This window comes from Leucopleurus acutus (genome assembly GCF_964270905.1).
Source record: "Leucopleurus acutus genome assembly, chromosome: 3".
Taxonomy (NCBI): domain Eukaryota; kingdom Metazoa; phylum Chordata; class Mammalia; order Artiodactyla; family Delphinidae; genus Leucopleurus; species Leucopleurus acutus.
In genome coordinates this window covers 133,336,626-133,356,052 of record NC_139145.1, presented here as the reverse complement: position 1 = coordinate 133,356,052, position 19,427 = coordinate 133,336,626, and the positions used below count along the sequence as shown (strand labels likewise).

Sequence of the window (19,427 nt, the reverse complement as noted above, 5' to 3'; positions counted from 1 at the left end):
GATATATGCCCAGGAGTGAGATTGCTGGATCATATGGTAACTTTATTTTTAGTTTTTTAAGGAACCTCCATACTGTTTTCCAGAATGGCTGCACCAGTTTACATTCCCACCAGCAGTATAGGAGGGTTCCCTTTTCTCCACACCCTCTCCAGCATTTATTATTTGTAAACTTCTAAATGATGGCCATTCTGACCCATGTGAGGTGATGCCTCATTATAGTTTTGATTTGCATTTCTCAGATAATTAGCAATATTGAGCATCTTTTCATGTGCCTATTGGCCATCTGTATGTCTTCTTTGGAGAAATGTCTATTTAGGTCTTCTGCTCATTTTTTGATTGGGTTGTTTGTTATTGAGTTGTTTGTATGAGCTGTTTGAAAATTAATCCCTGGTCGTTCACATCATCAGCAAATATTTTCTCCCAGTCCATAGGTTGTCTTTTCATTTTGTTTACGGTTTCCTTTGCTGTGCAAAAGCTTGTAAGTTTGATTAGGTCCCATTTGCTTATTTTTGCTTTTATTTCTATTGACTTGGGAGAGTGATCTAAGAAAACATTGGTAAGATTATTTCAGAGAATGTTTAGCCTGTGTTCTCTTTTAGGAGTTTTTGATGTGATTTGAAAAGGGATTTTTTTTTTAAACTTTCCCTTTCTGGTATTTCATTGTTAGTGTAAAGAAATGCAACAGATTTATGTATGTTAATCTTGTTCTGCTACTTTGCTGAATTTGTTTATCAGTTCTAGTAGTTTTTGTGTGGAGTCTTTAGGGTGTTCTATATATATTATGTCATCTGCATATAATGACAGTGTTACCTCTCCCTTTCCAATTTGGATATCTTTTATTTCTTTTTCTTGTCTGATTGCTGTGGCTAGGACTTTCAATACTATGTTGAATGGAAGTGGTGAGAGTGGGCATACTTGTCCTGTTCCAAATTTTAGCATGAAGGTGTTGTTTTTCACTGTTGAGTATTATGTTGGCTGTGGGTTTGTCATAAATTGCTTTTGTTATGCTTAAGTATGTTCCCTCCATACCCACTTTGGTAAGAGTTTTTTTTATCATGAATGGGTGTTGAATTTTATCAAATGCTTTTTCTGAGTCTATTGAGATGATCATGTGGTTTTTGTCTTTTGTTTTGTTGATGTGGTGTGTCACATTGATTTTGTATGTGTTGAACCATTCTTGTGACCCTGGGATGAATCCAGCTTGATCATGGTGTATGATCCTTCTTATGTGTTGTTTGGATTCGGTTTGCTAATATTTTGTTGAGAATTTTTGCATCTATATTTGTCAAAGGTACTAGCCTATAATTTTCTTTTTTGGTAGTGTCTTTGTCTGGTATCAGGGTGATGGTGGCTTCATAAAATCACTTTGGGAGTATTCCCTCTTCTCAGTCTTTTGGAAGAGTTCAAGAAAGATTGGTACAAGTTCTTCTTTGTATGTTTGATAGAATTCTCCAGTGAAGCCATCCAGTCCTGGACTTTTGTTTGCAGGGAGTTTTTAAATTACAGTTTCTATTTCACTTATAGTGATCAGTCTGTTCAAATTATCTGTTTTGTCTTGATTCAGTTTTGGTGGGCTGTATGTTTCTAGAAACTTGTCCATTTCTTCTAGGTTGTCCAATTTGTTGGCATGTAATTGTCTATAGTATTCTCTTATTTTTTTTTGTATTTCTGCAGTGTTAGTTGGTATTTATCCTCTTTCATTTCTTACTTTGTTTATTTTGGGTCCTTTGTCTCTTCTTCTTGGTGAGCCTGGCCAGAGGTTTCTTGATTTTGTTTATCATTTCAAAAAAACCAGATCTTGGTTTTATTGATTTTTTCTTTTTTTTTTTTTTTTTGTAGTACACGGGCCTCTCACTGTTGTGGCCTCTCCCATTGCGGAGCACATGCTCCGGACGTGCAGGCTCAGCGGCCATGGCTCACGGGCCCAGCCGCTCCGCAGCATGTGGGATCTTCCTGAACCGGGGCACGAACCTGTGTCCCCTGCGTCGGCAGGCAGACTCTTAACCACTGCGTCACCAGGGAAGCCCTCTATTGTTTTTTTAATCTCTGTTTTATTTATTTCCTCTTTGATCTATATTATTTCTCTCCTTGTGACTGTAGTTTTTGTTCTTCTTTTTCTAATTCTTTTAGATGGTAGGTTAGGTTGCTTGTTTGAGAGTTTTTCTTGTTTTTTGAGGAAGGCCTATATCACAATAAACTTCCCTCAGATTTTGTGTGTTTGTGTTTTTGTTGTCATTTGTCTCAAGGTATTTTTAAAATTTACTCTTTGATCTCATTGTTGACCCATTGGTTTTTGTCGTAGCATGTTGTTTAGTCTCCTTGTACTCATTTTTGTCTTGTTTCTCTTTCTGTGATTGATTTCTGGTTTCATGCCATTGTGGTCAGAAAAGATGCTTGAAATAATTTCTATCATCTAAAATTTGTTGAGGCTTGTTTTGTGTCCTGGTATGGGTCTAACCTAGAGAATGTTCCACGTGTGCTTGGAAAGAATGTGTAGTATGTATATATTTTGACCGTAATGTCCTGAAAATATCAATTAAGTCTAACTGTTCTATTGTGTCATTTAGGACCTCTGTTGTCTTATTGATTTTCAGTCTGGAAGATCTGTCCGTTGATGTCAGTGGGGTGTTAAAGTCTCCTACTATTATTGTATTCCCATCCATTTCTTCCTTTATGTCTGTTAGTATTTGTTTTATGTATTTAGATGCTCCTATATTGGCTGTATATATGTTAATGAGTGTAATATCCTCTTCTTGTATTGATCCTTTTCTCATTATATAGTGTCCTTCTTTAGCTTTCTTTATGGCTTTTGTTTTAAAGTTGATTTTGTCTGATATGAGTATTGCTACCCCCACTTTCTTGTCATTTTCATTTGCATGAAATATCTTTTTTCCATCTCCTCACTTTCAGTCTATGTGTGTCCTTCATCCTAAAGTGGGTTATTGGTTTCCTAAAGAGCTAGGTTTTGGTTTTGTTGAGCCGCTATTATATGTTTGTTTCTCCTATTTCATTAATTTCTGCTCTCATTTTTTCCCTCCTTTACTTTTGTGTGATTTATTTTGTTCTTTTTCTAACATTCCTATTAGTTGAGATGGCTGTTTAGCTCATTAATTTTGAGTTCTTTTTTTTTTTGAGTTCCTTTTTTTGTATAAAAATTTAAGTTCTGATATATGTCATTTTTATCATACAATTCTAAGTATTTCTAAAGTTCCATTGTAATTTTTTTCTTTGCACTATGTTATATAGAAGTGTCTTAGAAATACATTTCCAAATGTAGGAGGATTTTAATCAAGTTTTGTTGGTATTTAATAATTTCTAATTTTTTTAAATTGAAGTATACTTGAGTTATAATACCATATTAGTTTCAGGTATATAACAGTGATTTGATTTTTTTTGGGTTACACACCATACAAAGGTAATATAAGACATTGACTATATTCTCTGTGCTATACATTACATCCCTGTAACTTATTTATTTTATAACTGGTAGTTCGTACCTCTTAATCCCCTTCACCTATTTCGTACCTTCCCCCACCCCTCTCCCATCTGGCAAACCACTATTTGTTTTCTGTATCTGTTACTCTTTTCTGTTTTGTGTATTTGTTTGCTTGTTTTGTTTTTTAGATTTCACATATAAGTGAAAATATACAGTGTTTGTCTTTCTTTTGGTAACTTCCAAATTGATTGCATTGCAATTAGAGAATTTTGTGTATATGATATTGATTTTTGAAATTGTTGAATTTGCATTTTGGCCTTCCATGTGGCCAGTTTTTATGAACATTCTATTGTTGAATGTCAACTTCTTTAATGTTTTTAATTCTGTGAATGTGCACAGTGTTCTGTGAATGACTGTAATTTACCTGTTCTCCTTTGATTTTATTTTTGTGGCTATTATAGACAATGCTTATAAAAACATCTTTGTGTGTATCTGTTACCATCTGAGTATATCCACAGGGAAAATCATACTAGTATACTTCCAAAAAGTATTTTCTTTTAAAATCAATCAAGATTGATCCAGTTTATAGTTTCAATATTGTATATGATTTGTGCTTGTTTCGCTATGTCCTTGATTAGTCTCAGTATTAGCAAACTGTTTTCCAGTCAGTTGTGGTTGAGAAAATTATATCCTTTTTTTGATTTCCAATTTCTTTGGAAAGTGAGAGACGCTTTTTTTTTCTTTCTTTCTTTTGGAGAACTACCTATTCTTATTCATAGCCCATTTTTCTACTAGGCTTTTCATCTTTCTTAGTGCTATATAAAATTCTTCCTTTGCCATGTGGATGGCACTTTGAGAAGGTTTAAAGTTTGCTTACCACCAAGGTATTTTTTTTGTTATTTTGACTTGCTTCAAATGTTATTTGCTTTAGAAATGGATGATGGATCTTCTCGAAGAGATCATTTCATGAGAAGCAGATTTGCCGCTGGGAGGAGTTTGGGAAACAGGGGTAAGTATCTTTCCTTAATCTTCTGTTAGATAGTTTTGAATAGTGGAATGAATAGAGGCCTTTATGGCTGTTTAGTGCAAGGTAAAATCTTTTATAACAGCGTACAGTAGACTTTGTTGGGATAATGAGTTTTTTTTTTGATGTCTGTTATTTTTTGCTGCTTTACCTTTTTTTTTTTTTGCGGTACGCGGGCCTCTTACTGCCGCGGCCTCTCCTGCTGCAGAGCACAGGCTCCAGACGCGCAGGCCCAGCGGCCATGGCTCACGGGCCCAGCTGCTCCGCGGCACGTGGGATCCTCTTGGACCGGGGCACGAACCCGTGTCCCCTGCATTGGCAGGCGGACTCTCAACCACTGCGCCACCAGGGAAGCCCGCTGCTTTACTTTTTTTAAGATAGTAGGCAGTAGTTAAATTGATTAGATAGATTGGTTAAAGAGAGTTGCTTCCCAGAGCTTCTTCAGGTGTTGGTGATTATTGTTCCCAACAATTGGCATAGGAGGAATGTTTGTAAAAGCTCCAAAGGTTATGGTGTGAAGGACTTCTTTCTCTCCAGAAGAGGAAGTATGGAAAGCAGTTCTGTTAACTCATTAATATTAAGAGGTTGTTTTCCAAAAATTGGAATTTTTTGTTGTTACTTTTAGAACAACCAGTGCTAGATTTGACAGATAATGACCCAGCAGAATACCTTCCTCCAGTCCATTTGATATTAAAATGCTGAAAATATTCTGCACTATGTTTTATTATAGTGCAACAAAATGTTTATTATTAGAACCTCAAATTAAATGGTCATATGGATTTTTAAATAAATTTATTTCTTTTATGGGATGCCGTAAGCTAGGGTTAATTGGCAGTTTTAAATATACACGACACTTATTCTTGAATTTATTATTATTTTTTGAAAAACGTCAATCCTTCTAGATATTTTTATTCATTGGAAACTAAAGGTTGATGCGTGTATTTCATTTGCCATTTGTAAAATTTAATATTTTTAGATACAGTTAACATAAATGTGAACTTTTATGTTTTGACATGTTTCTGCTACTAATGGAAATAATTTATTTGTTAAATATGTCTATATACATTTTGTTTTTTAAGCCTGCATATTAAGTAAGAGTCGATGATTTGGAGCATGTAGTTGTGCTAAGAGGTTGAAGTGTGGGTTTTGTTTGCTACTACTAAGATTAGAAATACAAATACTTTAATATTATACTCAGGGAACTATTTAATATTTAGATATATTTTAAAATCCTAATTTAGAATGGGTTATAATACTTTTTGATGAAGACTTCTAAACATTGTTGAATAAAGCCTTTTTAAATGAGAAAGCCATCACTGAGAGAGACTTTACTATAAATTGTTAATTCCATATGTTGTAGGTTGAAATACATTAAATTTCTGATCAAAACTCTTTGTAAATGTTAATACTTTAAAAAGTTATCTTTGAAAAGAATCTGAAAAAGAATAAACATATGTGTATGTATAACTGAATCACTTTGCTGTACACCTGAAACTAATACATTATAAATCATCTGTACTCCAATAAAATTAAAAGAAAAAAAGAAAAAAAAGCTATCTTTAATACTACATATAATCCTGGAAATTCATAGAAGACCCATGAGTATAACCCCTTTCCCGAATGATCCATTTAACATTTTCGCTATTTTCAATCTCTGTGATATTTGTTCTCAGAACTTGCATATCTAGTCACATGGTTTTGAAATTGACTCTTAATTGCTTAACATATATATTGATTAGCTTTTTATCTTCTGTGAAGTATGGCCTAAAAAACCTTAACTTCCTGAATCACACACTTCTTTAGAATCTGATGAAAATACTGATAGTTGCATATATGCAATTTTGCATTTGGCATTAGGAGTTTCACAGATCCCTTAACTCCTCTGCACTAGGATATTACAGATGGAGGTAAGACAGTTTATGAGGATCACAAGATAATGATAGTTATCCCAATGATAGTTTGAAGTGGCAGTTTATGATATTTTGGATGTCTGTTCTAAGTTTTTGTTTTAAATACCTGTGCTGCTTGCCATAGCAACTCTGCCCTCAAAATTCTTAATTTAGTGGTAGAGAAACACATGGAAAGAAATATTGCTAAAAAAGAGATACACATAGTGTATTGTGGGAATGTGACTGAAGGATTGACTATGGCTGGAGGACTGAAGGAGGATTTCACTGAAGAGGTGGCTTTTGAACCCGGCTTTTGAAGAGTGAAAAGAATTTTGCTAGGAAAAATAAGAAAGCAGGGAATGTCATGCTAAAGGAACAGCATGTAGGAAGGTAGAAAATATTAGAAGTTCACAATGTGGAGTATGGGAAGTTGTTTTATGAATTAAAACGTTGGGTGTTCAGAGCCATGTAGTGGGGGATAAAGCTAATAAGGCTGATATGAGGACATACTATGGAGGGGTGGGAGGTAAAGGGGAGTGGTATTCATGGCATTTTTTTCTTTATTATGTAGTCCCTTCCTAATTTTAATTTTAAAAAGTGGAAAGACTGAGAGCGACTGAAGTACTAGAAAAATGAATAAGTAACAGAATAATTACAGGACAGCAGTGTAAAATTTTCAGTAGCAATGACTTTCACATAGGGGTATAATGTAAATAGCTATCAGGGTGAGGTTTCAATATATAGAAAATCAGAGTTGAATTTCTTGATTAAAGGTCACTAGTAAAATAACACCTAGTAGACAGTTGTATTTCACCAATAGTATATTTGTTTTTACTTTGGTGTAATTTAATGATTTTAAAAAGTTGCAGGTGTATTTTATCTTTATAAGTTCCTGTACTACTCTCTCCCTGTCCTTGGGAGTTCCCTTAACCCACAGATTCATTTAATTCCTAGTTATTGATGGCACACTTGATTTTGTATGTTGAAGAGTTTTAACTCTCTCTGAACTTTTTCAGATCCTGGCGAGTCTAATACAAGAGAGAATACATCCACAGTGGGTGGCTTTAGAGTTGGAAGGAATTTTGGAAACAGAGGTAACCTGCTTATGATATCTTACAATCAAAACTTAAGTGACCCCAAGTTTTACAGTCTTTGAATTCTGTTTCCCTTTAATATACATAGAAAGTGTGTGCCTTTCCCAAGACTTTATGGAGATCACAAGGGAGTGCTTTCACTTTCCTAGTCATAGTTTAGAGCAGCAGTTTATGCTGCTTTGGATGTGTCTGCTACTCTATTTCGCTTTTTTTTTTTTCTTTTTAATAGCCATGCTACTTGCTGCAACATCTCTTCAAATTGATTTACCCCACAGGTGAACCCCAGTTCTTTTCTACTATACTCATGACTTGCTTTCCCTGCTCCCACAAGCAAGAGATCTATCTTATACTTCCAAAGGTGAATCTGAGTAGCCATCTTTACTTGAGCAAAGAACCAGTAGAAGCTTTGAAATTACATTTTTTTCCATAAAAACTTTAAAAACTGTAAAGTAGAACTTAGGTAAGAGTTTAAGATCAAGACCAGTAGTGTGTAGGTGGAAGACTTTCTCAAGCATTTTGGAGACCCAGCACTTGACTTTTCTGGGAGAGGTGTATGGAGGGGAAGGGGCAATTGTAGAGGGCAGTAGAACGTAATCCTTTTCTGAACCAACTTCAAAGATTGCAAATATTTAAATGAATAAAATAACTCAAAATTCAAGTTTTGTGATATATAGTCTTTTTGTAGGGATTATCTTTATTTTGAAATTACATATCTGTTCAAGGAAAAAGTATCATCCAATCATATATTGAGGCCAAAGGGTACTTATTTTTTATATGCTAATTGGGTATTAAATTTCCAAGAGGTTTAATGCTGGAGGGTACATAGGTTTGTTGAACCTGAGATGTTAAATGACTTTATACGTAGACATTTTGCATATATATGTATTTTTAAATTTATTTTTTATTTATTTACTTTTGGCTGTGTTGGGTCTTCATTGCTGCGCAGGCTTTCTCTAGTTGCAGTGAGCGGGGATTACTCTATTGCGGAGCATGGGCTCTAGGCGTGCGGACTTCAGTAGTCATGGCACGCGGGCTCAGGAATTGTGGCTCGCGGGCTCTAGAGCACCGGTTCAGTAGTTGTGGCGCACAGGCTTAGTTGCTCCGCGGCATGTGGGATCTTCTCTGACCAGGGCTTGAACCCGTGTTCCCTGCATTGGCAGACGGATTCTTAACTACTGTGCCACCAGGGAAGTCCCTGCATATAAATTTAACATCTGTCAAACAGTAACTGATTGGTCTCTGTAGTACCAAAGCCATAATTTAATGTATTTTATTATTTAGGTTAGATACTAATTGATAGGCATTGCATATTGACATTAGTTTTTTGGGTTTTTTTGTGACATGTGGGCCTCTCACTGTTGTGGCCCCTCCCGCTGCGGAGCACAGGCTCCAGACGCGCAGGCTCAGCGGCCATGGCTCACGGGCCCAGCCGCTCCGTGGCATGTGGGATGTTCCCGGACTGGGGCACGAACCCGTGTCCCCTGCATCGGCAGGAGGACTCTCAACCACTGCGCCACCAGGGAAGCCCTGACATTAGTTTTAACTTACATTATTCCCTGAGTATCTCTGCAGTAAAGATCGTTTTATCAAGACTCAAATTTTTAAAATTTTATGAAATGTTTTGATGGATGCTTTTAAAATGAATTTTAGAGATATATCTATATGCTCCAGAGATGCATAAATCTGGAGATACAAGTTTTTATTAAATGAGAAATTTGAAAGCAGAGCTTGATGAAAGATTGTTTCTTTAAAATTTTATAAACAAAAAGAAGTTGGCAGAATTTCCTTGTTATTGAGAAGGGGAAAATTATTGAATATTGGATTATAATTTAGTTGTATTGTCCTCCAGCAGATGAAGAGATTACAAGTTAATTTATAAAGTTTAAAAAGTTTTTATATTTTGAATAGAAAGTACATAGTGGTTATAGTGATATATATACACACACACAGCCATGTACGTATAGAGGAATATGTGACATTTGAGGTAATATAAGATTGGCTGGTATTTTAATAAACTGACACAGGAAGAAGTTGTCATACAATGTGTATGAATTCTCATTCACTATTTATATATACAGTTGTATGTGGTTTATACTGTTTTAAAGGGGCATCAAGACTAGAAGTCCCTGTAAAGAGAGTGTTTCTTTGTTTCTATGTTTCTCTTTCTTTCTCTCTTTCTTTCTTTCTTCTACAAAGGTATAGGTAATTGTTGTTTTCAGAAATGTGCAAGTTTAATTTTATATTTTTTTTAGGTTTTTCAAATAACAAGTTTGAAGAAGGTGATAGCTCTGGTTTCTGGAGAGGTAAGTTCATTGTTTTTTGTAGTGACTTTAAGAATTTAGTCCAGAGTACATGCTAAAGAGAAACTAAGATTAATTATCTTAGTCTGTTCCAGTTCTATTTTATTTAAACCCATTTTATAAAGCAGCTATAGCCAGAGCCTTAACCAAGAGTTCAGCCATCCTAATTTGGCCTATTGTCACCTGCCTTAATTAATCTATAAAGTGCAACTTTTGAATGCTGTGCTTCCTTAAGAAAAAGAGGATAGTAGAAAGAGCAAGTCAAGAATCAGAATTTCAATAAAGATGTAAAAAAAAAAAAAGAATAGCTAAAACAATTTGTGAAGGAAGATTAAAATGGGAGGAATTAAACTACCCAATTTCAAGATTTTGCAGTAATGATGGAGGGTAGATACATAGATCAAAGGAATGGAATAGAGAACCCAGAAATAGACGGACATAAATACATTTTACTTGTTTTTGACAGCAGTGCAAAAGCTATCAAGGAAGAATAGACTTTTCAAAAAATGGTACTGAAACAGTTGGACATCCCTCAACAAAAACAAACAAAAAATGAACCTTAACCTAAACCTCCACACCTTACATAAAAATTAAGTCAAAGTGGATCATAATCTTAAATGTAAAAGCAGGACATTTTTAGAAAAAAAAATAGGAGAAAATCTTTGGCATCTAGAACTAGGTGAATAATTCTTAGACTTGACACTGCAAGTATGATCAATAAAAGCAAAAACTGATAAATTGAATCTCATCAAAATGAGTTAAAAATGCTTCATAGAAGATCCTTTTAAGTGGATGAAAACTAAAATTACACAGTGGGAAAACATATGTGAAAATCCCATATGAGACAAATGACTTGTATCTATAATATACAAAGAACCCTCCAAACAACTTAAAAAAATCCAACTAGAAAATAGGCAGAAGACAGGAACAGACATTTCATGGAAGAGAATATACACATGGCAAAGAAGCACATGAAAAGATGCTCAACATCATTAGCCATTAGGGAAATGCAAATTAAGACCATAATGAGATATCAGAGAATAACTAAAATTAAAGTATAGTGACAACATCAAATGCTGGTGAGTACGTATAAAAATTATATCACATCACTGGTGGGAAAATAAAATGGTTTTAGCCACTCTGAAAAAAAAAAACGAATCAGAATTCCAGTTTCATATATAAATATAGTTTGAGACATATAGGTCTTTATTCAGATTCATGAGACTGTGGATCACTGCTGAAATCAAAGACATTTCTGTCAAACGTACTGACACTCTGGTTTGGAGGAATACAGAGAATGATGAGAATAAAGTAATGTTACCATAAGGTAGACTACAATAATTAACATTACTCTTCCAGGAGAGCCTGGTTGAGTAGATTTGGGTGAGGCCCTGGAACCTGTATTTAAAAAGCATCCCTGGTGACTCTGATGCCTCTTTTGTTTGGTAACCACTGATCTATGGAATCGTTATAACATAATACACTTTGGAGTTCCAAACTTTGTTTCATGTCCCTGCTCTGCTATCTGCTAGTTGAATAACATAGAGCGAGTTGCTTAATTTCTCGGAGCCACAATTTCCTCTTCTGTAGAATGGAGACCATTCATTTTGTAGCTTGTTAGGCACACTAAATGAGAATGTGTGTAAAAGCACGAAGCTTAGTCCCAGACACATTCATGGTAACCAGTAAATGTCATCTATCTTCATTAAATATTTGAAACTTGATCTTTTTTTTTTTTTTTTGAAACTGGATCTTAACTGTGATTCTCAAAATCAAAACCAAACCTAGACCTGATCACCTTAAAACCCTTTTGGAACATGGTGGGGTTTTAATGTATCAGTTAAGACTGCTTCTCCAGACTATTCTCAGTCTCGTTCTCCCTGCTTTTGTCTGCTTTTTCTCCTATCCTCTTTTAATGAAAACATATGTAACATACAACTAATATTTGAGAGAAGAAAAACATCACCATTTTTATCCTTTTCCATTTCTCCTTGTCCTAGTTTTCCAACTTTTAATTAGTATTCAAGATCATTTCTACTCACCAAAGACATTCCTTCCTCCCCAGTTGACTCTTTAGTGATGAGCCAGAGTGCTTTTGAGCACAAATTCCAATTTCTCACAGCACTTGAGAGAACTTCTCTCCTCCAAAATGGTCTACTTTCTTCCTTTGATCTATTTACTTTTTTTTTTTTAACATTTTTATTGGAGTATAATTGCTTTACAATGGTGTGTTAGTTTCTGCTTTATAACAAAGTGAATCAGTTATACATATGTTCCCATATCTCTTCCCTCTTGTGTATCCCTCCCCCCCACCCTTCCTTTCCTTATTTACTTCTATTCTCAGTTTTAGTTCCCCTAAACTAAAAAACTGTGTATATTCCTAAAAATTTCTTTCACTCTCACAGTTGTTGGCAAGCCCAGGAGCAGGTTTTGCTATCATTATAGAAGCTTTTTCTCTGCACACAGATGTATAGAGTGTTTTGTGGTTATTTTCTCTGCAATCTCATGTCCCATAGCTGGTATAGTATGGCGATAAGGAGCTCAGACACCTTGGATTTGAGACCCAGATGCTCCTCCTGTCAGTTGTATTATCTTAAAAAATTCTGTATTTCTTTTTCTCTGTTTATAATTTGAGGATAATACCCACCTCGTAAGGTTTTTGTGAGGACTTAAAAAGTTAAAACAGACTTCATTTAGAGCAGTGCCAGACAGATACTAAGTTCTATTTGTTGTTATTACTATTATTTTTATATAATTAATAGATTATAACTGATCTTGGGATCATCGTCTCATTTTTGTTTGCGCTTGGCTTTATTTTTTAAGCTACAGAAATTATTTTTTTAATTTTTAATTTTGAAATCATTTGACTCAAAAGAAGTTTCGAAAATAGTACAGAGGGTTTCCTCCACCCTTCTTCTTCTAATGTAATTGTACCCTTCACCCAACTGCTAATGTCATCAGCCTATTTTAATTCCCAGTGTGGTAAAAATAGCTTTGGGCTTGTTTTAGAACAGTTGGCCAAAGATTATATGAGACCTTTTTCTCCATGTCAGGCCCCAGATTAATTCATAGGTTTTTTTTTCTGTAAGGCAATAAATATTAGCTAACATCACCATTATTCCAGAATTATTATTCCAAGTATCTTTCCAAAATTCTTTCTTTACTGTTCAGCACGCTTGTCATATTGTATCTTGCTTCTAAGAAAGTTGTCTTGATGTTAGATGGCTCTTCAGGAATATTTGTCAGTTGTTGATGTCAGCTCAAATAGGAGCCTGCAACAAGAGCTCTGGGCCATTGTTTATTACAAAACAATATTAATTGAGTAGATTAGTACTTTTGCATAGAAACTTATCTGATAGCTTCTAATCTGTTCAGCCATTTGTGTCATCACTGGGACCTAAAGTTCTCAGGTGCTAAACGTTAGTGATATGTACAAAGATCCCTTGAAACCATCTTGATATTTCCCAAACATGGCTTTATTGGAATCTTCTAGAAAGCTTAAAGTTATTACTAAAAGTTACAATTTTTTAATTTAGAAAAATCATCCATTCCTTGCTGTCACTCTACACGTTCAAAATAAACATCTCTGGGGGTGGGCTCTTTCCAACTTACTAATAATTTTTAGGCAGCCTTCAGTGTAGTGATCCTCATACCACTATTTAGAAACCCTGGTAATGTTACTTGATAATGTCACTAAAAACAGAAAACCAGGATATCCCCCAATTTCTCCATTAAGATGAATGGGGGAAAGTTTGCATATATTAAAAAAACACTGACATCTCAGATTTATTAAGAAAGGCAAGTTACAGAAATAATGATGACGTTATACAAGAACAGTCATGCATTTCTGAGATCCCCACTACTTAATGGTTAGATATTTCTGAAACTGTTTCTACTTAAACTGATATTTATGAAATTCTTATTTTTTGGCTGTGCTCAGAATTTGACAAATTATACGCTTAACATTTAATATTTAGATATATTAGGTGATTTCTATAGGGAATTGACTGAATAATGTCTTTGTATTTCTGTGGTTACAATTATTTTAAAAATTAAAATGTTCATATTTTAACTTATAAAGATTTTTATTTTTTCTTACTAATTTCTCTTGTGACAGTGCTATTCTTTAGATGCTACATTAATGTAAATACTAAAGTAATTATTTAGATGCTATTCACATGTTAAATTTTTATTCAAGAGTCTAATAATGACCGTGAAGATAATCAAACACGGAACAGAGGGTTTTCCAAGAGAGGCGGTAAGGACCATGTTTTGGAACAATTTGTACTTAAGACAGAGATACGAAACTGAAAACTACATTCTTTTTTATGGCTGAATACTACTATTCCATTGTATGTGTACTTTTTTTTTTTTTTTTTTGCGGTACGCGGGCATCTCACTGTTGTGGCCTCTCCTGTACTTTTTAAAATCCATTCATCTGTTGATGTACACTTGGGTTTCTTACTACTTTTGGCTGTTTTGAGTAATGCTTATGTGAACATTAATATACAGTTACCTGTTTGAGTCGCTGTTTTTGCATTTTTGGGGTATATGTCTAGAGGTGGAATTGCCAGGGAATGGGACTGTGGTAAGTTAAAATATGCCACAAAATCACTGTTCTTACCAAGAATCAGCCTTTTTTTTTTTTAACATCTTTATTGGAGTATAATTGCTTTACAGTGGTGTGTTAGTTTCTGTTTTATACAAAGTGAATCAGTTATACATATGTTCCCGTATCTCTTCCCTCTTAGATCTCCCTCCCTCCCCCCTCCCTATTGCACCCCTCTAGGTGGTCACAAAGCACCGAGCTGATCTCCCTGTGCTATGCGGCTGCTTCCCACTAGCTATCTACCTTATGTTTGGTAGTGTATATATGTCCATGCCACTCTCTCACTTTGTCACAGCTTCCCCTTCCCCCTTCCCATATCCTCAAGTCCATTCTCTAGTAGGTCTGTGTCTTTCTTCCCATCTTACCCCTAGTTTCTTCATGACCTTTTTATTTTTTCTTAGATTCCGTATATATGTGTTAGCATACGGTATTTGTTTTTCTCTTTCTGACTTACTTCACTCTGTATGACAGACTCTAGGTCCATCCACGTCACTACAAATATCTCAATTTTGTTTCTTTTTATGGCTGAGTAATATTCCATTGTATATGTGTGCCACATCTTATTTTTTTGTTTATTTTTTCTTTTTTTTTTTTGCGGTACGCAGGCCTCTCACTGTTGTGGCCTCTCCCGTTGCGGAGCACAGGCTCCGGACCCGCAGGCTCAGCGGCCATGGCTCATGGGCCCAGCTGCTCGCGGCATGTGGGATCTTCCCGGACCGGGTCACGAACCCGTGTCCCCTGTATCGGCAGGCGGACTCTCAACCACTGTGCCATCAGGGAAGCCCTGTGCCACATCTTCTTTATCCATTCATCCAATGATGGACACTTAGGCTGCTTCCATGTCCTGGCTGTTGTAAATAGAGCTGCAGTGAACATTTTGGTACATGACTCTTTTTGAATTACCGTTTTCTCAGGGTATATGCCCAGTAGTGGGATTGCCGGGTCGTATGGTAGTTCTATTTTTAGTTTTTTAAGGAGCCTCCATACTGTTCTCCATAGTGGCTGTATCAATTTACATTCCCACCAACAGTGCAAGAGGGTTCCCTTTTCTCCACACCCTCTCCAGCATTCATTGTTTGTAGATTTTTTGATGATGGCCATTCTGACCGGTGTGAGATGATATCTCATTGTAGTTTTGATTTGCATTTCTCTAATGATTAGTGATGTTGAGCATTCTTTCATGTGTTTGTTAGCAATCTGTATATCTTCTTTGGAGAAATGTCTATTTAGGTCTTCTGCCCATTTTTGGATTGGGTTTGTTTTCTTGTTATTGAGCTGCATGAGCTGCTTGTAAATCTTGAAGATTAATCCTTTGTCAGTTGCTTCATTTGCAAATATTTTCTCCCATTCTGAGGGTTGTCTTTTGGTCTTGTTTATGGTTTCCTTTGCTGTGCAAAAGCTTTCAAGTTTCATTAGGTCCCATTTGTTTATTTTTGTTTTTATTTCCACTGTAGGAGGTGGGTCAAAAAGGATCTTGCTGTGATTTATGTCATAGAGTGTTCTGCCTATGTTTTCCTCTAACAGTTTGATAGTGCCTGGCCTTAATTTAGGTCTTTAATCCATTTTGAGTTTATTTTTGTATATGGTGTTAAAGTGTTCTAATTTCATTCTTTTACATGTAGCTGTCCAGTTTTCCCAGCACCACTTACTGAAGAGGCTGTCTTCTCCACTGTGTATTCTTGCCTCCTTTATCAAAGATAAGGTGACCATATGTACGTGGGTTTATCTCTGGGCTTTCTATCCTGTTCCATTGATCTGTATTTCTGTTTTTGTGCCAGTATCGTACTGTCTTGATTACTGTAGCTTTGTAGTATAGTCTGAAGTCAGGGAGCCTGATTCCTCCAGCTCTATTTTTCGTTCTCAAGATTGCTTTGGCTCTTCGGGGTCTTTTGTGTTTCCAAACAAATTGTGAAATTTTTTGTTCTAGTTCTGTGAAAAATGCCAGTGGTAGGTTGATAGGGATTGCATTGAATCTGTAGATTTCTTTGGGTAGTAGAGTCATTTTCACAATGTTGATTCTTCCCATCCAAGAACATGGTATATCTCTCCATCTATTTGTATCATCTTCAATTTCTTTCATCCATGTCTTATAATTTTCTGCATACAGGTCTTTTGTCTCCTTAGGTAGGTTTATTCCTAGGTATTTTATTCTTTTTGTTGCAATGGTAAATGGGAGTGTTTTCTTAACTTCATTTTTAGATTTTTCATCATTAGTGTATAGGAATGCCAGAGATTTCTGTGCATTAATTTTGTATCCTGCTACTTTACCAAATTCATTGATTAGCTCTAGTAGTTGTCTGGTAGCATCTTTAGGATTCTCTACGTGTAGTATCATGTCATCTGCAAACAGTGACAGCTTTACTTCTTCTTTTCTGATTTGGATTCCTTTTATTTCTTTTTCTTCTCTGATGGCTGTGGCTAAAACTTCCAAAACGATGTTGAGTAATAGTGGTGAAAGTGGGCAACCTTTTCTTGTTCCTGATCTTAGTGGAAATGGTTTCAGTTTTTCACCACTGAGAATGATGTTGGCTGTGGGTTTCTCATATATGGCCTTTATCATGTTGAGGAAAGTTCCCTCTATGCCTACTTTCTGGAGGGTTTTTATCACAAATGGGTGTTGAATTTTGTCGAAAGCTTTCTCTGCATCCATTGAGATGATCCTATGGTTTTTCTCCTTCAGTTTGTTAATATGGTGTATCACTTTGATTGATTTGAGTATATTGAAGAATCCTTGCATTCCTGGAATAACTCCCACTTGATCATGGTGTATGATCCTTTTAATGTGCTGTTGGATTCTTTTTGCTAGTATTTTGATGAGAATTTTTGCATCTATGTTCATCAGTGATATTGGCCTGTAGTTTTCTTTCTTTGTGACATCTTTGTCTGGTTTTGGTATCAGGGTGATGGTGGCCTTGTAGAATGAGTTTGGGAGTATTCCTCCCTCTGCTATATTTTGGAAAGTTTAAGAAGGATAGGTGTTAGGTCTTCTCTAAATGTTTGATAGAATTCACCTGTGAAGCCATCTGGTCTTGGGCTTTTGTTTGCTGGAAGATTTTTTTTTTTCTTTTTTTGCGGTACGCGGGCCTCTCACTGTTGTGGCCTCTCCTGTTGCGGAGCACAGGTTCCAGACACGCAGGCCCAGCGGCCATGGCTCACGGTACCAGCCGCTCTGCAGCATGTGGGATCTTCCCGGACCAGGGCACGAACCCGTGTCCCCTGCATCGGCAGGTGTACTCTCACCCACTTCGACACCAGGGGAGCCCTGCTGGAAGATTTTTAATCACAGTTTTAATTTCAGTGCTTGTGCTTGGTCTGTTCATATTTTCTATTACTTCCTGGTTCAGTCTCGGTAGATTGTGCATTTCCAAGAATTTGTCCATTTCTTCCAGGTTGTCCATTTTATTGGCATACAGTTGCTTGTAGTAATCTCTCATGATCCTTTGTATTTCTGCAGTGTCGGTTGTTACTTCTTCTTTTTCATTTGTAATTCTATTGATTTGAGTCTTCACCCTTTTTTTCTTGATGAGTCTGGATAATGTTTTATCAATTTTGTTTATCTTCTCAAAGAACCAGCTTTTAGTTTTATTGATCTTTGCTCTCGTTTCCTTCATTTCTTTTTCATTTATTTCTGATCTAATCTTTATGATTTCTTTCCTTTTGCTAACTTTGGGTTTTTTTTGTTCTCCTTTCTCTAATTGCTTTAGGTGCAAGGTTAGGTTGTTTATTCGAGATGCTTCCTGTTTCTTAAGGTAGGATTGTATTGCTATAAACTTCCCTCTTAGAACTGCTTTTGCTGCCTCCCATAGGTTTTGGGTCGTCGTGTCTCCATTGTCATTTGTTTCTAGGTATTTTTTGATTTCTTCTGTGATCACTTCGTTATTAAGTAGTGTATTGTTTAGCCTTCATGTGTTTGTATTTTTTACAGATCTTTTCCTGTAATTGATATCTAGTCTCATAGCCTTGTGGTCAAAATCACTGCTCTTACCAAGAATCAGCCTTTTTTTAAAAAAAAGAAATGTTCCGTGGGTTGATGCAAGTCCTTGTTGAATTTTCAGTTTGGAAAATGTTAATTCTGACAGTTTTTTCAGTTTTTTTTCTTCTTTGGAGTAGCAGCATTTGGAGTCCCTTACTTTGCCATTTTCATTGATATCAGTGATACATACCATTGAATAATTTTCATTTTGTTTGCTGGTGTATAGAAATACAATTAACTTTTGTATATTGAAGGTTCAGTAACCTCACTAAACTTATGGTAAGTACTTTTTCTTCCCATGGATTGTGGAAATACCCTGTTAATGGTGCAGTTGTGGCAACTTTGAGTGTTTTACAACTGTCATTTTTTCCTTTTAGTCATTTTTAGTTTTTATTCCCAAAGCAAGTAGCAGGTTTTTAAAATACTGTAGTATATCTATTTATACTAATGAAGTTGAACATTTATAGGTCACATACAGCGTTTCTTTTTAGTAACTATCTGTTAATGGCTTAAAATATTAAAGTCATTGAATTATGCAAGACTTGAATTAACTTGGCCACCATGTCCCCAGTATTTCTTTCTTGTTGTTTTGTGTTGTTTTTGTGTGTATGTTTTAATATTATAGGCTGTCAAGATGGAAATGATTCAGAAGCTTCAGGGTCATCCAGAAGAGGTGGAAGAGGTAGTTTCCGAGGTTGCTGTGGAGGGTTTGTTCTAGGAAGTCCAAGTTAGTGGTGGATTGCAAATAGTGTGTTCATTTATTACGAAAGAAATGATAAAAAATAATACTTATCATATAAGGTTGTTATGATGATTATATGAGAATGGTTAAGCATAGTGGTTGGTACATAATCACTTATATTGTATAAAATATTATTTTTTAGACACATGTAATTCCTTACAGTTAAGTGGGAATATATGAATCTTTTTAGCAGTGTGTGTGACTCATTTCTTTAATATTACATACTGTGAAGCATTTTAGAGCTTTGATAAAGATGGCTGACCTTACAAATAGGTGGCCTTCTCTATGGCTCTGTGTCCCATTATACCTCTTTTATACCAATGTGGCTTTCTACCTAAATTCTACCAGTCATCATTCCTT

The 19,427-nt window shown here is 35.5% G+C and overlaps 1 protein-coding gene across 2 annotated transcripts in view; it reads left to right on the top strand.

Annotated features, from left to right (window-relative positions):
- Positions 1-19,427, top strand: part of DDX4 (DEAD-box helicase 4) — a gene marked incomplete at its 5' end in the record, with an annotated part of 66,894 nt that overhangs the window by 21,474 nt on the left and 25,993 nt on the right. Inside the window, 5 exons of one of the 2 annotated variants that reach the window (XM_082837286.1) lie at positions 4,368-4,445; positions 7,366-7,443; positions 9,696-9,746; positions 13,942-14,001; positions 18,951-19,052. In XM_082837286.1, the coding sequence (XP_082693412.1) occupies positions 4,368-4,445; positions 7,366-7,443; positions 9,696-9,746; positions 13,942-14,001; positions 18,951-19,052 (369 nt within the window). Of the gene's footprint in view, positions 1-4,367; positions 4,446-7,365; positions 7,444-9,695; positions 9,747-13,941; positions 14,002-18,950; positions 19,057-19,427 lie in introns of both variants that reach the window. The other variant, XM_082837285.1, reaches the window with a different exon arrangement.